The sequence below is a fragment of the Psammomys obesus genome, unplaced genomic scaffold, assembly GCF_907164565.1.
Source record: "Psammomys obesus unplaced genomic scaffold, mPsaObe1.curated_primary_1811, whole genome shotgun sequence".
In the NCBI taxonomy this organism is placed as follows: Eukaryota; Metazoa; Chordata; class Mammalia; order Rodentia; family Muridae; genus Psammomys; species Psammomys obesus.
The window spans coordinates 14,084,284-14,102,738 of NW_026596064.1; the positions used below are offsets into that span (position 1 = coordinate 14,084,284).

Genomic DNA, 18,455 nt, shown 5'->3' on the forward strand with positions numbered 1-18,455 from the left:
CACGTGCAGGTGTCGTTGATAAGTGAACGTAGACAATGCCAATTTAAGGTGGCTCAGCTTGGGGTTTTCGACTTCATAATGGTGTGAAGGCCATTTGATAGACACCCACTTCAAATTTTAAATTTTGAATTCAAGCATTCCCTGAGCTAGCAGTGTGAGTAATGGCAAGGAGCAGAAAGACCCAGTCAGCATTTGTCACCCCAAGATCAAACAACCAGTCCTCTGCAGTGAGCTGTGTTGCTCTCTGTAGGGCGGGTTCAGCAAATGCATTTTCAGCTTACCATACTCTTTAGCTTACAGTAAGTTTACAGGAAACCATTGTAAGCTGAGCAGCACTGTGGCTACACATTCTGCCGCCAAAACTCCCTGAAGCCCTGAGATGACACAGCCCCTAGATACAAATGAGGATGCTTCAGGAAGAGGCAGAGGAAAACTTGTGGTCCAGGTCTGGTTCCAGTCTCAGGTTTCTGCCTGTGTTTGTCTGGCTAGTTTGTTGTCATTGTTGGGGGTTTTGTTTGTTTGTTTGTTCGTTCGTTCGTTCATTTTTGGTGGTGGTTTTTGTCTTTTAATCAAGTTGCCAAAAACCTAGAGTCATCTGAGAGGAGGCAACCTCAAATGAGAAGATGCCTCCATAAAATCAATTTGTAGACAACTGATGTCCTGAGGGCCCAGCCCATTGTGGGTGGTACTGCCCCTAAGCATGTGGTCCTGGTGGAATAAGAAAGCAGGCTAAGCCAGCCTGAGGAACAAACCAGTAAGCAGCAGTTCTTCATGGCCTCTGCTTCAATTCCTGCTCTGAGTTCCTGTCCTGACTTTCCGCAGGGATAGAGTCCGACCTGACAGCTATAAACTGAAACAAACCTTTTTCTTCACAAGTTGGTTTTGGTCGTGGTGCTTTATCACAGCAGCAGAAACCTGAGACATGTCTCTTGTCTGGCCACAGGGGACAGAGCTCAGGCCTTAGAGCCAGCAAGCTGCCACCTGGGGTTGCAGCCCCAGTCTACCATCCCTTACGCTCTTCTTAGCTCCAAGGGCAGGTCGGGTGGTACAGACAGGCCCTTAGACCTCGGCAGCCAAGATCTACAGAGTGCTGTGGGTATCCTGAAGCCCCAGGTGAGGAAGCAGGCAATGGCAAGAACTCAGAGAGAATGGCCCAGAAGAGCAGATAGCCAACAGCTGGAAGGGGAGCAAGCTGGAATTTGGATGTTCCTGCAGCACCCAGAAGGGATTCCAGTCCATCTGTATAGAGCTCCATGGCTTGGGCTGAGGCAGAGACTCAGGAACGGGGAGTCCTCTGGAGAGGGGAAAACATTTTGTCCTCTCCAGCCCTCTCAATCTGTGCAAGACAGGAAATTCCTCAACCCTCTAGAGGCAGCCAGCTTTCCTGACCACGGCAGCCCAGGCAGGGACATGAGGTAGATCTGAGAGCTTCCAATACAGCTTCTACTTCCAGAGCCTCCTGCCAAGACCCTTCCAGCAGCTGCACTCCATCAAAAGACAATTCCTGAAGTTGGGGCAGACCGAGAACCCTACCTGGTGTCCTGGGGTGGATGGAGCTTGTCTGTCTTAGCTGCTCTTGCATGCCTGCTCCTTATCCTCCCTACTGCTCCCACTCTGGGGATGCTTTATTCAACCTTAAGAGCTTTATCCTTCCAGGGCCCCACAGGCTGGGCTAGGAGAGCGTTGCTTTCTGTGAACATGCTTTGAATTGGGCCTTACCCTGGTAGAGAAAAACACCCTGGAAACTCTCTGCAGTGTCCTTGAGTTTGAAAGGTTTGGAATTTGTTTCCCGATGGTGGTGGAGACCCAACCTACGAGAGTCCTCCTTGAAGCTTTGATGTTTAAATTAGACATATTCCAGTGCATTATTCTGGTTTCTGTTGTAACAAAGTTGGATATTTGTAAACTAAAGCGGTTTATCTTAGTTCCTCGCTCAGAAAGCATGGCACAGACATCCACAGAGGTCTTCACAAAGGCTTCATGCTCTGTCCAGTCATGGCTGAGAAGCAGCAGAAGTGGGTGCATGTCATAGTGGGTGCTAAAGACAGATCAGTGCAGGTTCCCCGCTCACATTAGAATGCCCCGCTCTCACGTCAACTAATCTAGTTCCATGAGAGCCAACTCACTCCTGAGAGAACTAATCCAGGAGCCAAAGAACTTGACCAATCGCTTGAAAAAGACTTTACTCCCTTCGTAGGGTGCTGTCTCCATGCCCTGATCGCCTCTCAGAGGGCCCCTTTCCAGTGCCTCCATACTGAGAGTGAAATTTCATTATGATGCCCAGAGATCACGTAGACCCTCACCTATCTCGGGCCCTGAGTTTGATACGCAGTACAAACGAAAAGTAATAATCTGATCTTGTTCACCCTGAATTTCAGTGAGTTCAAACCATAGCACCTGCCCTGCTAATCTTATGCCCGATAGTACCAGAAAAACAAAACAGCAAAAGTCTATACGAGAGGGTAGATACTGGGCAGCCTGGGGCTCAGCCTGCGTGTGAAGCAGACAGCATCTTTCCTCCTGGAGACTGGCTGAAGGAGTAAGGAAAAGCCCTTCTGTGAATCTGTCCCCTCAGCTGAGTGGGAAAGGATGGACCAGGCCCACACCCAGATCACTGCCCTGGTCTTCCCCCTTTATCAGCCAGCATGCTACCCTCTCCCAGATTTTACTGAAGTATTGCAAAAGTACAGTAAGCTACATGTATTTTAGGAGTTTAACTTAATGAGTTTTGGCAGACGTGTTCATCCATGGAACATTTACCCTGACTTGAAGAGTCAACAAACATTTCTGTTTCTCCTTAGTAGTCCTTAATGTTCTTTTCTGATCCATCCCCTACGCCCTGCTGCAGGCACCCACTGATAGGCTTTCTGTCTCTCTAGTTTGATCTGAGAGATGGGGCCTGTACGGTGAATCCAGAGCCTTAGTACATGCAGCCAAGGCTCCTATTCCATTACTGAGTCACAGTCCACCCTGTAGTTTTTGTTTCATGCTCTTATCCTAAGCTGGCCTCAAACCCACCATTCTCTTGCCTCAGTGTAGGGATTATAGATTTAGTTTATTTTTCAAAAAAGAAGAAGGAGGAAATGGGCTTGAGAGCAGAGGTTGGTAGTAGAGTATATATTTATGCATGAGATCCTAGATTTGATACACAGCACAAAAAAAAAAAAAAGAGGTAAGAAGGGGTAGGGAGGGAAAGAAGGAAGAAGGAATTACCCCCCTGTGTGTGTTGTAAACATATATCATGTCTGGCAAGTATAAGAAGAAACAGAACAGTTTTTGCTTCTGGAGAGACAGCACCAGGGAGCTAGGTTGGGAAGGGGTCTTTTGAATTCTGTGCCACTTAATTCGCTTAATTCAAAGACTAAAGAGAACTTAGGGGGAGAGAGCTTCATGAAGATGCCAGGTGTGAGCCTCCACCCTGAGGTCCTCCTGAGGAACCAGAGCTTGTTCGCACAGGACCCCGTGGAACTTCATTGTTTAGTCTCCCCTATCCGGCAAGAGCACTGTCATGTCAGGCAGTGACATGGGACATACCTTGTTCCCAGTGATCTCCAGAGCCTCCCAATGTGCATCAGACCCGAGCTTCAGTGCAACTGCATCATCTACTGTGTTTGTTGAGTGCCTGAAAGAATGTTTCTTTCCGGTTTTATTTTCCACCACACAGAAAAGAAAAGCGAAGGAGAGAGGGAACACCCGCTACCCCCAGCTCCCAGCAAGTCCGTCGCACCCATCTTCCTGCAAGGCCTCTCTGATCTCAAAGTCATGGATGGAAGCCAGGTCACTATGACAGTCCAGGTGTCAGGTCTGTCCATATAGCTCTCTCCTGGGGTGCCTAAGAGAGTAGTCACATGGCAAGAGAGTAGTCCTGGGGCTCCTAGATGCCCAGGAAATTGTCATGGAACCATCAGCAAGGGGTTCAGGGAAATGGAAGCTCTTGGCTTCTCTTTTCTGATATCTGGGTAGCAAGATTCAGGGTTATACCCTCCAGGGGAAGAAAATTACTAAAGATTAATGTGGCCAGTTCCAATCAAATGTTTGGGGTTTGTTTGTGTGTTTCTTTGGTTTGGTTTGGTTTGGTTTTGGTTTTGGGGTTTGGGGTTTTTTTTGTTTTGTTTTGTTTTATTTTTGGTTTTAAAGAGTTTCACTCCTTTTTAAATTAAATTTTTATTTTTTATATTAATTACAGTTTATTCACTTTGTATCCCAGCTGTAGCCCCCTCCCACATTTCCTCGTAATCCCACCCTCCCTCCCTCATCTCCTTCCATTCCCCTTTCCAAGTCCACTGATAGGGGAGGTCCTCCCCTTCCATCTGACCCTAGGGTTTCACAATTACATTTTATTCAAAAATATTATTTACTTTAACCATATTTACTCACTACATTTTCTGTCCTCCCAACAACCTCCTTCCTTTTCCCAAATAGCCCCCCTTCCACTTTCCAGTCATATGAGGAACAAACAGGGGGGCAATCTAATCTTTTCCCCTCTTAATCAATAGAGTGGTTGAAATCTTAGCCAGAACAATAAGGCACGAGAAAGAAATAAAAAGGTTGCATGTAGGAAATGAGGAAGTCAAATTATCCAATTTTCAGACACTATAAGCCTATAATTAAAAGACCCTAAATTTTTTTCTGGAATGTTTTTAAGTGGTGCAAAATGAACATTTATGAGGACCTCTTGCATCTCAAAAGCTATCTGAGTTGCTCTAGTCAGATCTTAAGGTAGAAAAGAGATGATCAGAGAGAGATCCTTTTAAAATAGGCAAAGAAATATAGCTTGCACCCAGACTGAACTCTCCTGGCCCTTACTGGGATAGCAGGAGAGGCTTACAAAGCCCCAGCTCCACACTCATGGCAGAGTAGACATCCAAAGGTACTCAGACCTGTGGGTGCATCTGTGGTCCTTGGTTCCTATCAGTGCCTCTGAAAACCGGGAGGACTCGTCTCTGGCTTCCTTCTTTCTCTTGACCTGTAAAAGTAGCATGAACTGTGAGAGGACCTAAGGTTGTGTCTTTCAAAGGACAAAGGTCTTTCCATGACAGTCCCAGACAGAGGTTAGGTCTCTTTTCCACATTTGCCATGCCAACTGGATGTCACCAAGGCATCCAGTTGGAAGAGAGAAGAGGCACTCTGCACCTGACCTCCAGGCATGTGCTGTCTGACCCATGCAGACAAATGGCCATCAGCTCACTCTTAAGTCTCCCCAGGGGCCTCACCCCTCTGAAAACAGAGCCTCACATGGTCTCTTATCTGTACCCAGACACATTCCAGAAGTATAAGCAAACAGTGCTACCCACTGACAGGATTTAGAAATCCTCTGCAAGCTGGGGTCCCAAGACTACATATATGTGGTGGCCCAGTGCTCTTTCTGGTGATGTCACCATTTCCTGCACGTGGAGTCTCTGTGTGAGGCATGGCAGGGCAGGGCAGGGCACACCTTTCAGGGTTTGGTGTTCTCTTTGTGCCACATGCCATTTTGTGGGCAGCTAGCAAAGGTTAGACTGACCCAGTTATTTCTCCTGACAATCCTGCTAATAAGGGACAGCGTGTGAGGAAACTGAGGCAGAGACTCATGCTCAGCCCAGTATTAGCATATTAGGTGCACAGTTGCTTCCTAGCTAGGGAAGTTCCTCTCTCACAGTCTCCTGTTGCTCCCCTTTGTTCAGGGAACCCACCTCCAGAAGTCATTTGGCTTCACAACGGGAACGAGATCCAGGAGTCAGAGGACTTCCACTTCGAGCAGAATGGTGGCCGACACAGCCTGTGTATTCAGGAGGTGTTCCCAGAGGACACAGGCACATATACCTGTGAGGCCTGGAACAGTGCTGGGGAGGTCCGCACCCAGGCCAAGCTCACCGTGCAAGGTGAACCGGAGCTGCTTTGGGGGCATGGGGGTACAACTTCTGCAAATGCCATTTAGGGGTGAGGGGAACACAGGAGACCACTCTGGTCCCATTACAGCCTCAGAGGCAGATCCCTGTCTCCAACTCAAGCTCTTGCAGTCCCTGCTCTCTCTGGGCAGCTGTAGGATGGATGGAGCACTGAGGGAAATCTGTAATATACTTAATTTGGTATTGATGGTTTGGGATATGAAATACGGGTTTATGAGTCCTTTCTCCTATGGAAGCCTGCTTTTTAGGAGGAGAGGTGGCTAAGTGCATGTAGTGAGTAACAGTTCTCATCAGGCACATCCAACACAGACATGAGCACCCAGCCTAGGACTCCATACTGTCAGGGCTTATACAAGTTCACGGTAATACTGTCCTCTGATAACATAACCAAGGCAGACTAGCAAGAAAGATGCTCTGTGTCTGCATACCCAGTCCATGCTCCTTCGGGACCACATGTTCTCCAGTAACACACTGTCTTCCAAACATTTGCCATCGTGGAGAATGGAGCGGATGTCAAGCTCTGTGCTGAAGGGCCTCCATCTCTGTGTCTCTCCATTGCCTGCTTCCAGAGCCTCAGGATGGCACCCAGCCCTGGTTCATCAGCAAGCCTCGTTCGGTGACAGCCTCCCTTGGCCAGAGTGTCCTTATCTCCTGCGCCATAGCTGGAGACCCCTTTCCCACTGTGCACTGGCTGCGAGATGGCAAAGCCCTCTCCAAGGATACTGGCCACTTTGAGCTGCTACAGAATGAGGACGTGTTCACCCTGATTCTAAAGAATGTGCAGCCCTGGCATGCTGGCCAGTACGAGATCCTGCTCAAGTGAGTCTGTGTGTGTGTCTTGCCAGCCTCTCTCTTCCCCTCCTTAGACTCCTGGCCCCTTTTGTTTCCTTCTTTCATGTTCTTTCCCACCCCTCCCCATGAGGGCCTAGTCTGCCCAGTATGGTAGCCATGCTCTTGGTTCTTGCAGTTGAGCAGACTAGGCCCTCATGGGGAGTCCTTCCCTCTGAGCTCGGGTCTCCAGGAGCCTCTCACATTATGCATTAGACTTGGCACATTGCGTGGTGTATGAAGAATATGAAAGATGTAAGAGTGTGAGACTGGTCTGGTAGCTCACTCCTGAATCTCACCACTTGGGAGGCTGAGTCAAGAGGGTCACCATGGGCTTGAGACCAGCCTGGACTCAAGAGAGAGGGGCTGGGAAAGAAGACCTGGATTAGAGATACAGGAGGATAGCAGTTAAAGGGGCTGCATTAGTATTATGTCTGTTGCTATGTAACAAATTACTCCAGGCCTACCAACTCAAAACAGCAAACATTTATTATTTCACACTTTCTGGGGACAGTTTCATTTTTGGCTACTATCATGAAATGCCTGAAACTAGATAGCTAGAAATGAAGGGAGAGTTGCTGAGTTTATGTCTCTGTAGGTCCAAGGCTGGCAGCTTTATCTGGTGATGGCCTTCCTTCTGGAAAAGTCCAAGGGTAGTGCAAGGGCCTCATATGGCAAGAGGCAGAGGGCATGCATGTGGTCTTTCTCTGTCTCATCTTTACAGGCACTAGTAATTGATTACAGGGACTCCACTTGATTGTTTATCTAATCTTAGATTTTTCCCCAAGGTCTAAACTCTGAATATTATAGTTGGATTAAGCTTCTACCTTTTTAACACATCACAAGAAATATTAAATTTCAATACATGAACCTTAGGGGCACACACATCCAGACCAAAGCAGCTAAAAATTGGAAGCATCTTAGAAAGAGTTTGAACCTATAGTGCTTTTTACTATCCATCTTTGGAAGTCAAACATCCTACATGGTTTTTGAAGTGAGCCACTAAGTAAAAATTTTATTTGAGACGTGAAGAATCAAAGTTTATCCTTTGGAGAAAAGCATACCAATGAATTTTAGATATTTTTAAACTGCCACAGGGGATGGGGTGAGCACTGGGGTGATGGCTAAGTGTAGTTAAGAGTACATACCTCTCTTGCACAGGACCCAATTTCTGTTTCTAGCACCCATACTGGACAGTAACTCTAGTTCCAGGGGCTCTGATGCCTTCTTCTTGCCTCAGTGGTTGCCTGCATTTACTCATATACCCACACACAGATGCAAACTCATACATAATTGAAAATAGGTGCTGGATGTAGCTCAGTGGTAGCATGCTTGCCTGGCTATACAAGGCCCTGTGTTTGATCCCTAGCGCGCGCACACACACACACACACACACACACACATACTTCAGAAATAAGTTTTAAAATATATTTTTTAAATTGCCACAGAGCAGAGAATGGTGGTGGACACCTTTAATCCCAGCACTTGGCAGGTGGATCTCTATGTGTTTGAGGCCAGCCTGGTCTACACAGTAGCCAGTGCTATGTAGAGAGGTCCATCTCAAAAAAGAGAGAGAGAGAGAGAGAGAGAGAGAGAGAGAAAACAAAACCCAAAACAACAAGAACAAAAATTGATACAGCTAGTGGTAGACACTTGCCTAGCATGTATAGAGCTATAAGTTTGATGCCTAGAAAACAAACAAACAAGAAAAGAGTAATGTGTTAGTTACTAACTGCATGTCAGGATAAAAGACTCTGGAAGGACAACTTAAGGAGTGGGAGTTTATTTTGCCTCAGTTCCAGGGTACAGTCCATAATAGCGGGGAGGTCATGGCAGTGGGAGCCTTAGGCATCTGCAGTCAGGAAATGGAGAGAGAGGAACATCAGTGCTCAGCTTGCTTTCTCCTCTGGGGTCCATTCTGTGGACCACAGCCATGGAATGGTGCTGCCCAGGCCTTCCTGATCCATTAACCCAATACAGTCTCTCATAGGCAGAACCGCGGCCTTTCTCTTAGGTGATTCTAGATATTGTCAACTGGATGACAATAATAACTATCACAAGTAATAAAAAACAAATAAAGCAACCACAGGGAGATTAGTTTCCCCTATTAAAATCCTCCACCCCCTAAAATACCAAGCCAAGCCTAGACTGATAGACAGAATGCCTGCTCCAGGCCCTAAGGCTGGCATGAGCAACCGTCCCACAAATGTGAGGTGGTGGCAGATCCCATGGATGGTTAGACATGGCCTGAATGGACGCCTGACTACTTGCTAACTTCCACTTCTCCGTACCAAGCCCATCATGTTCAGGGTTGGCTGTGTCAGCTCCATGCCATGGCTTTTGCTATGATGGAGCTCTATGCCAGACAATAAGTCTGGGCATCTCCTTTTCACATATATCAGCTAGCTGTGACTACTTAACCACCCCAAATACACCAAGTGCATTTTTTGAAAAATAGTCTTTAAATAAAAGAAAGCTGTTATCTCTTAGAACTCTTTTGGGTCTGCTCAGAAGTTAGGCCCACATGGGCAGAGCTCTATGGATCTGAACTAAACTGAGGCCCCTCTTACAATTTCCTGCATCATCCTGTTACTATCAGCCATGTGCCTAGAATATGTCAACTGACTCTGCCTTAACACTTGAACTTGTCATGAGGAAGGACAAATCTGCCTCCGTGATGAGGAGCCTACACACTTGCTCACTAGGCTGGTACTAGGGCAGAAACTGACTTGATGTGTCAGTACTTTTTGATGAAGGAACAGAATTTCGAGATGATACTTGTATTAAGCTGGATATCATATATGAGATGGGATTTTTGTGAGTGAGAGATATTTTGGTTGGTTGGTTTGGTTTTATGAGATATGATCTCATATTGCCCAGGTGGTCTCAAACTCACTTCCCCTGCCTCCAGCTCCTGGTTTTTTGTGAGATTCTGAAGCAAAAAGAAAGACTTGGTCTTGGCCAGTGAAAGAGGTCTTGGCTGTTGAATGAGCCAAGAAAGAAGGGGGTAGGGAGCACGAAGCAAGGGGCTGTAGGAAGTTTGCCAGGCCATAGATGGGGTTACACTGGAAGGGCAAAAGGCAGACTGTCTGGGACCAGCTGGGGACAGTCATAAAATGTAGACTATCCCAGCTGGAAGGGAATGCAAAACTTATCTAGCCTTCTCATCTAATAACGAGGGACGCCGGGGTCTCAGGTCGTTGACTTACTCGTGGCCACGAGCTGAGCCTAAGTTCGAGCCCTTGTCTTTTGACTTCAGTCACGTGTTCTTCCATCGCTATGGCCTGTCATTGGGAATGCCTTTCCATGCATGGGGAACTACGGGGCCTGGGACTTCATGCTCCTTTGCTCGTGCATCCCTTTCCCCTTTTCCTCCCAGAGTCAGATTCCTCATTCCTCCAGGAGGCCATTGCGTTGGCCTTGGCTCTGTCCCCAGCAAAAATGGAGCGAGTCAGTGGAAAGTTCTCCTGAGGAGAGCATGCCAGGCCTGCCAGGGACCTTGTTCCCTCTGGCTTTCTTTGTCCTGACAGAAGTCAGACCTGGCCCATGGAGGAGGGCCTTTCAGGGAAGAAGGCTGGGGAGCTGGGAGAAAACCAAGGGGTCCAGTCTGTTCCTGCTAACAGGGATTGGTGGGCATGGGTGGGCTTTGATCTCCCCTTCCCTTTACCAGCTCTGACCAAGAGGGGAGATAGCAACACAGCAGCTTCAAATTCCAGATGTGATGTTAGAAAACAAGATCTGTTCCAGGAAATTTCAGTTCTTTGCCTTTGTCTACATAAATCATCCTATGTGACTGGGATTTGAGATTTGGGGAGGGACTCGTTGCAAGGCTTTTGAACAGAGTATGAACTTCTTATACTGGGCTCAGGAAAGGGGGGCCAGCTGTGTCTATGTTTGTGGCAGGTGCAGCATGCAGAGTGACTGCTGTGTCCTGGGGGGCAACACCAGGGCAGGGACTTGGTCTCAGCCCAAGTTTGTGATGGAGTGTGGGTAGTATTAAAGATGTCTCTGAGAGACTGTTTCTGCTGGTTAGGTTACTGGTAGATGGTCCCAAGCAAGAATCCATCTGAACTTTATAGACCCCAGAAGAACCCATGACTTGCTTCAAAGACCCCGTAGAGGTTTTCCTTTTCGGCTTTGTAAATTGTTACCGCGGTGGCCCAGCCACGGTGTCTCAGCGCTCTGCCCCCTCAGCTGTTAGGAGACCTCAAGGTAAGGTCTGGGTGTGGGTGGAGCCAGAGACCCTGAGGTCCTTATCTTTGTAATCCCCACCATGAGGACAGATCAGGGTGATGAGAGAAGCCCTTACTTGCTTCCTTCCATGGGGAGACTTAGATAAGTCCTGCTCCAGTTCAGCAGACAGCACAACTCTGATTCACAGCCTCCTAGAGTGTGGCTAAGGTGAAGTGGGGCCAGCTGGTCAGCATTTTTTCCTGATTTCCATGCCTGGGCTTTGTCCTCCTTACGACAAGAGGAAACTCGGAGAGAATGTGTGGAGAGGAGTTACCAAGTAAACACCCATTGGGCATCGGGCTCTGCTGCATGCTAGCATCAGGCATGGCAACACTGTGGAGGAGGGAAAGAATAGCTTAACACTGCCTGGTGCTGACAGAATCAGGGTACAAGGTGACATGCTTACAGCCTGGCACTAATGAGTTGCTTGATAAACAGAGGTGTAGCCTGGATTCTTCAGGTTTCTTGAATTGGTAGTTTCAAAGAACCTGGACCTGGAGGAAGGGACAAGCTAGAGGGGCTGACAGGGAGGAGAGAGAAGGGAAGGAGCTGAGGTGACAAGAATGTATCTACATAGGCTCAGCCTGAGATAAGACAGGCAACAGGTGGAGCAAAGGAGGAGAGAGAGGGCTGGAAGGAAGCAAACAGACCTTGTTTCCCATGGGTCCCTGCCCAAGGACGAGGAGCAAATCCACAGACCCTGAGGAACAGAAGCACATTGTTGGCTGCTAGTGTCTTTCCAAGAGGAAGCACCAGACAGAGGGAGGTAGATGTTCCACTGTGGCAGCAGGAGGCATAAGCACACATTCCCAGACTCAAGATGCAGGTGCCTCACAGCTGGACCCATACACTTATGTATGTATATCCACGCTTGCGGTTAAGGCCTGCGTGTATACAGACACACTAAGAAACACACAAAGATTCCAGAGGGCCTGTTTGCAGGCCGCAAGTCTTGTATGCAAGTAGATCAGGTCCCAGCGCCTGTCCCTGCTAGTTATCTCTGAGTTTAGGCACATCATTTAACCCTCACGCACTCCATTTGTCTTATAAAACAAACAAAAAAAGACAGTGCTGCCTCTAACCTGTTAGAACCATAGACGAAATGAGGTGGGTTATATAAGGAAGAGGTCCTAGAGCTGGCAGCTGGTATGTCTCTCATGTGGTCTGGAAGGGTCACCCAGTAGTGCTGCTAAGGCAATGCATCCAGGGACCGTGTGGGACCTGAGGGTTCCAGCCTTGCACAGTCCCCACAGCTCCTTTCTCACACTTCCCAGACCAAGCTGGCATGCTGTAGAGAACAAGACAGAGTATGTGGCAGTCACAAGAGCCGGGTGGGGGGGGGTCCTTGGAATGGTAGAGCTTCCTCATTTTATTCCCAGACTTGCCCCTTTCCCTAGACTTCGGCCTTGAAACGCCAGCAGAGGGCAGCCTCACAGGCCGGAGGGCTCATCTGCTTTGAATCCACCCTGCTAGCCACTTAGCCCCCTGCCTGAGAAGAGGGGCCTCAGCTGGCCATGCACCCCCAGAGGCTGAACAGCTCTGCGATTGTAAAGAATCCAGAGCCCTCCCCACCTGAAGGAGTAAAAGAAAGGGCCAACCATGTTGGAGACATGCTTGTTAGGTTTTTAACACAATGTTCTGGTTAATGAAGGTAGGCTAGGGCTGTTTTCAAAGAGAACTTAGCCACTAGGGAAGTGCCTGCATGGATTTGAGGGGGGTTGGAATCAGGTCGGTGACTGGGCATATGAGCTGGGCCTGTCTGCATCAACCAGTGGCCTCATCACAGCCCCCAGCGGCCTTTATTCTTGGACTGCGTGATCAATTGATAGTGTTAAGGAAGGAGTCACACTGGTCCATGCTGATCTTTGCTGCTGTCCCAGATAGCCCCCCCCCTTCCCCTTCTCTTCAATCCAGAACTGTAAAAATCAAGGTTGACCACAGGGTGAGAGCCCTACCCTAAATCTAAGTCTGGGATGATTGCCACAGCTAAGCCCTAGGCTTAGGGTCCGTCAGCCCATGACCAAGTCTATGCTTGCCTTGCACCCTTCCAGCCCTGAGCCGAGTAGGTCCTTTGCCCAGGGAGCCCCATAGTCCTCATGGTACTGTCCTTCATCAGGAACCGGGTCGGTGAGTGCAGTTGCCAGGTATCACTGATGCTGCAGAACAGTCCTGCCAAAGCCCCACCACGGTGAGTGCCCCCGGGAGTTGCCTGGCCAGGCCCCTGCACCCGCCACCCTCCTCCTGGCCCTGAAGCCTGGGATTGTTTGTGTCCTCCCACTGAAGCTACCAGAGCCAAAGGGAAAGATTGGAAGAGGATGCGGGGGGAGGGCAAGGGAAGGCAAAGGAGGGGGTGATGGGTGTTCTTTTTCGTGTTTCTTTTTTTTTCTTTCTTTTTTTTTTTTTTACACACACCCTTATAAGGCTACTGAAGTCATTACCGATATAATAAACCAACGAGGCAAGTGAGCGCCTCTCACCAATGTTCCCTTCTATAAACACAGCCTGGCCGGCCCCCACGTCCCCTTCCCCCTCCTCTCTACCCTCCGCCCTCAGGGATTTGCTCTCCCCTGACGTCTCTGCCTTACCCAGCCCCTTTTCTTCCTGCTACTCTCCCCTTTTCCTTCACTGGTTGTTGCAGGGGGCGGGAGCCTGCCAGCTGTGAGGACCTCTGTGGTGGAGGAGTTGGTGTTCATGGTGATGGTGACCGTGATGGGACCCTGAGGCCTGGCTGGCCAGCAAGAGGGCAGGGTTGGCCAGAGGAGGAAGACGGAGAAGACGTGAGGGGGCTGTTGAAGAGACGGGTGGAGACCAGGCTGCACACAGAAGAGGCCATCCGCCAGCAGGAGGTGGGGCAGCTGGATTTTCGTGACCTCCTGGGAAAGAAGGTGAGCACCAAGACAGTATCAGAAGAAGACCTGAAGGGGATCCCAGCTGAGCAGATGGATTTTCGCGCCAACCTTCAGCGGCAAGTGAAGCCGAAGACTGTGTCCGAAGAAGAGAGGAAGGTGCACAGTCCCCAGCAGGTTGACTTCCGCTCTGTCCTAGCCAAGAAGGGGACCCCTAAGACCCCCATTCCTGAGAAGGCACCACCTCCAAAAGCTGCCACCCCAGACTTTCGCTCAGTGCTAGGTGGCAAGAAGAAGTCACCCGCTGAGAATGGAAGCAACAGTGCTGAGGTCTTGACTGGCAAGGCTGGGGAAAGCCCCACACCTGTAGGCAATACACAGCCAGTTGGGGCCCTGAAACCCATAGGCAACGCCAAGCCGGCCGAGACACTGAAACCTATAGGAAATGCCAAGCCTGCCGAGACCCTGAAACCCATAGGAAATGCCAAGCCTGCTGAGACCCTGAAACCCATAGGTAACGCCAAGCCTGCTGAGACCCTGAAACCTATAGGAAATGCCAAGCCTGCCGAGACCCTGAAACCCGTAGCCAATGCACAGCCCGCAGGGTCCCTAAAACCCATTGGCAATTCACAGCCTGCTGAGACCCAGAAGCCTGTGGCCAATGCCAAGCCTGCTGAGACCCTGAAACCAGCTGGGAAAGAAGACCTCAAGGAGGTTAAGAATGATGTGAACTCTAAGAAGGGGCATGCCGGAGCCACAGGCAATGAAAAGAGACCTGAGAGCCAAGGCTCAGCCCCAGTCTTCAAGGAAAAGCTACAAGATGTCCATGTGGCTGAGGGGGAGAAGCTGCTACTCCAGTGCCAAGTGACCTCTGATCCCCCGGCCACTGTCACCTGGACACTGAATGGAAAGACACTCAAGACCACAAAGTTCATCATCCTCTCCCAAGAAGGTAAATGAGGGTGAGGGTAAGGAATATAGGGAGCCCCTACCTACATGCATCAGTGTAAAACCATAGCCTGCAGTCTGCCTGATGGTTACTCGTAGCCATGCCTGAGTTGGAATAGCCATCACTATCCCCCACCCCCACTTATAGATAGGCTGGCTCCCTGCTGAGGGTCCTGGAGTGTGTACATGACTCTGCTGTGGATGAAAGTTGGGCTTCTGGTCTGTGTGGTACAGGCTGTGCCTTGGTGTCTGTCTGACAGCCCTCTCCTGGCACCCCACCCAGGTCTCCTTTGAGCAGATCTAGAACTGAGTGTCCAGCATCCCCCCGCCCACCCCTATGGAGAGAGCTGTGCTTGCACAGCTGGGAAAGGGGGGACGGAGCTGAGGTCAGCTGGGGGCCCTGAGTGCATTACTGATGGAGAAGTGAAGGAAATTGCGGGTGATGGCTTACTGGTGTGGGACTAGGGGCTGGCACCAGCAACAGCTCAGTCTTGAGGACATCATGGGCCTGAAGGGCCCCGTGGGCAAACAAAACAGTCAACACAGCCCCGATGGCCGCACTTACTCAGGACAGAGCTGCTCACTTCCTAATTTGGATGAGACTTTTTGTTTGCTGGTGTTTCACATTCTTGGTTGGGGGGTGGTGCAAGTGCTGCCACCCATGGCCTTTGGGGCTCTGGAGTTCTCAAAAGGGCCAGTTTACATCAGAGAAAATGGGAGAGTAAGAGGGAGTTTATCCCCAACCCCTTGACATGGTTTATTGTTCTTTTACATTTATTTATTTGTTTGTTTTATCTCTATGTGTGTGTTAAAGAGAGAGAGAATGATTGATTGAGAGTGTGGGTACACACTGCCATGGTACATGTTTAGAGGTCAGAGAACTTATAGAAGTTGATTCTTTCTTTCCATCATGTGTATCCCCTAGGATCAAACTCAGGGGGGCCAGGTTGGGTGGAAAGTGCCTTTACCTGCTGCTGAGTCACCTACCCAGCCCTCAGTATGGTTTAAGACATTATTATAAATCCCAAGTCTTATCGGGAACTCCTAGGCCAGATGATATTCCACAGTCCACTGAGGTGGATAGTGGAGGGACAGGGTCCTGCCTGAGCTAGAGCTGACCCTCAAGGGTCATGAGGAAGTTCCCAGGATATGGCATGTGTCCTGTCACTAGAGGCTGAGTGGACAGGTCTTAGCAAATGCCAGTGCACTGAGATGCCAGCCCTCTCCTCCTCTCTCTCCAGCTATCCTCCAGTTACCCCCCTCTCCACCCACTTCCTCCTCATCCCTACCTCCAAAATCCTGGAAGGAGGCATTTGCAGATAGCACATCCTTGTCTTTATGCCACAATCCAGCCAGCTGAAATATGTAAGAGTCTGAATGTTGAAGGACCACAGGCAAACTGGAAATTTCTTTCAGCAGAGACAAATGGTATAATCTTCTGCTAATGTGTTGACCCAGTAGCTTTTGCACACTGATTTCCCCAATTCGGCAGGATCCTCCAGAAGGAATTTGTCCCCCTGTGTCTACAAGTTCTGCCTCTATGGTGTCTACACACAGTGTTGAGGGGACACTGTGGTGGGGTGAGAAGTCTGGAACAATGGATAATACCCATTGTCCCTGTCACACCCAAGGGCCTTCCCGAGTGGGCTTCAAATAGAGTGGGAAGCTTGACCAGGAGTGTTCCTCAGATCACCATGTCCAATGACCTCTCTAGGCAGGATGGAGGACAGCCACCAGTCTGGGATGTGGAAATGGTAGAACCCTGCATGATACTGTCCATGACTACACCAACCTCAGGGAAACTGGGGTTCAAACAGTGGTGGAGGTGGCAGTTCCCAATGGCCAAGTATAGTCTACTCAACTGAACAGTATAAGGCAGACTTCGGCCCTGATCGCAAAAGTGTTCCTAGGCCACCCGCTGCTGGCTTCCCTTATGGTTGCTTGGAGTAAGTTTTAGAGCACAGAGATGCAAGCAACACCATTACTTCCCAAAGGGAAGGACAAGAGAAGAAAAGCTGAACAGGCCGGCACAAAAGAGAGACTGTGAGAGGGGAGTGGGAGTTACAGAAAGAGCTCCGAACCATACTTCAAACAATATTCTCAATATTTCAAAGTAAGAATAGCTCGTTTACATCCAGTTGAACACCATGTCCAGACGCCATCCTAGACATCTTAAGTTTTCTAGTCACTTAATCCTCACACCACTAAATAGCTTTCTAACAGAGAAGTTAAGTTGCCCAAGGTTGCACAGCAGGGCAAAGACCAGACACTTCCCTGCGATGGAGGAAGGAGACCTTGATGTGAGCCACAATAAAGGGGAGAGTGTTTGTTCTCCAAATAGCAGCCCTGCCTCTGGACCCTGTACTCACCAGGTCTTTAGTGGGGGTTTTGTGACAGGGAAGTGCACCTTAGGGCTTATCAACTCTCATTCGTGAGGCCCAAGAAGGCAGCAAGGTGGTCAGAGCTGGTTTGAATCTGCTCCTAGCAGATCTGGCTGAGACAACACAGGCTCACGTGATAAAGCTGTTAGAGCCAAGTGTCACAGAGTGGGTCCGAGAGAAGGAGTTGCTGCATGCTAGGGAAATGGGTGACTAGTAGGAGAGCCCCTGGCCCACCTCTGAGCCCAGAAAGCAGACGAGACTTGAGCAGCAGGGAAGCTATCAGTAGGTGAGCCCTCCCTGTACAGGGCTTAGGGCATTAACAGCTGGCTGCTTACAAATGGGCCCATCTGGGCTGGCGATGGTGACTTGACCTTGGTTTCAGCCCACATCCTGTCAGAGAACATGTCTAAAAGCAGCCGAGAGCCATGCAGAGAGATTTTGGAGTTAGGAATGCTACACACAAAGTTGGGTTTGAGGGGCTTTGACTGACTCCAGGCCAAAGACAAGTATGGAGAGATTGCTGAAGAGGTCAGGGGCACGGTGGTCAGGCCCAGACTGCCAGGGTGAGCATGGCCACAGAGGGAAAGAATCCAGTGTAAGAAGAACACACATCTGCCATGTATCCTGGCTTGAAGGGCAGCATGATGGCTGGAGCTGGGGGCAAAGAGCGACTTAGAGCAGACTGAGTTCTCTTGGGCCAAAGAGATGTTGTCCCTGGAACTAAGGAAGCCAGTGATTTGAGGCAATGGGTAAGGGGAAAGAGCATAACCTGTTTCCCCCCCCCCCAGCACCTCCCCATCTGTACCTCTGACTTTCCTGACCCCCATCCTGTCAGTCTCCCCCTCTATCAAGATTTCTTTCCTCCAGGGTACCTTCTCAGACCCCTGTCACTTTAATCAAGAGACACCCCTGCCCTCCTTGTACCCAAGCAATGCTCAGAGCTTCCACTGCTAGTGGACACCTGTGTGGGTATCCAGGAGCTTCTCTGCTGAGCCCCACAGCCTTACAGGACAGGGTTACATCCACCCCACTGAATGCTGAGGAAAGCCCAAGAAGAAGCGCGATGGCCGTTGGTGGGATTTGACCAGTAGGCAGTTCTTGGAGGCTCAGTCAGGTGGAAGTGGCTCTTCTCCTAGCACCCAGAGCTGCGGGACACTTGTGTTCAGGAGACCATCAGCTGGGCCAGCAAGGACAGGCACCTGGGTCTCCCTTCTAGACCGGTCTTGGCTGTAGGAAGACAGTGACCCTGGAGTCCAGGCAGGGCTGAGGTAGCGTTAAAAGGGCCTTTCTTTCTATGGGTCACTTCCTGCCTCTAAGCTGGGCTTCCCCTA

The 18,455-nt window shown here is 49.6% G+C and overlaps 1 protein-coding gene across 2 annotated transcripts in view; it reads left to right on the plus strand.

Annotated features, from left to right (window-relative positions):
* Mylk (myosin light chain kinase) overlaps window positions 1-18,455 on the plus strand; it is a 178,098-nt gene that overhangs the window by 83,729 nt on the left and 75,914 nt on the right. For both annotated transcript variants that reach the window (XM_055624905.1, XM_055624906.1), the window contains exons 12-16: window positions 3,665-3,802; window positions 5,664-5,861; window positions 6,458-6,707; window positions 13,066-13,137; window positions 13,588-14,747. In XM_055624905.1, the coding sequence (XP_055480880.1) occupies window positions 3,665-3,802; window positions 5,664-5,861; window positions 6,458-6,707; window positions 13,066-13,137; window positions 13,588-14,747 (1,818 nt within the window). The remainder of the gene's footprint in view (window positions 1-3,664; window positions 3,803-5,663; window positions 5,862-6,457; window positions 6,708-13,065; window positions 13,138-13,587; window positions 14,748-18,455) is intronic.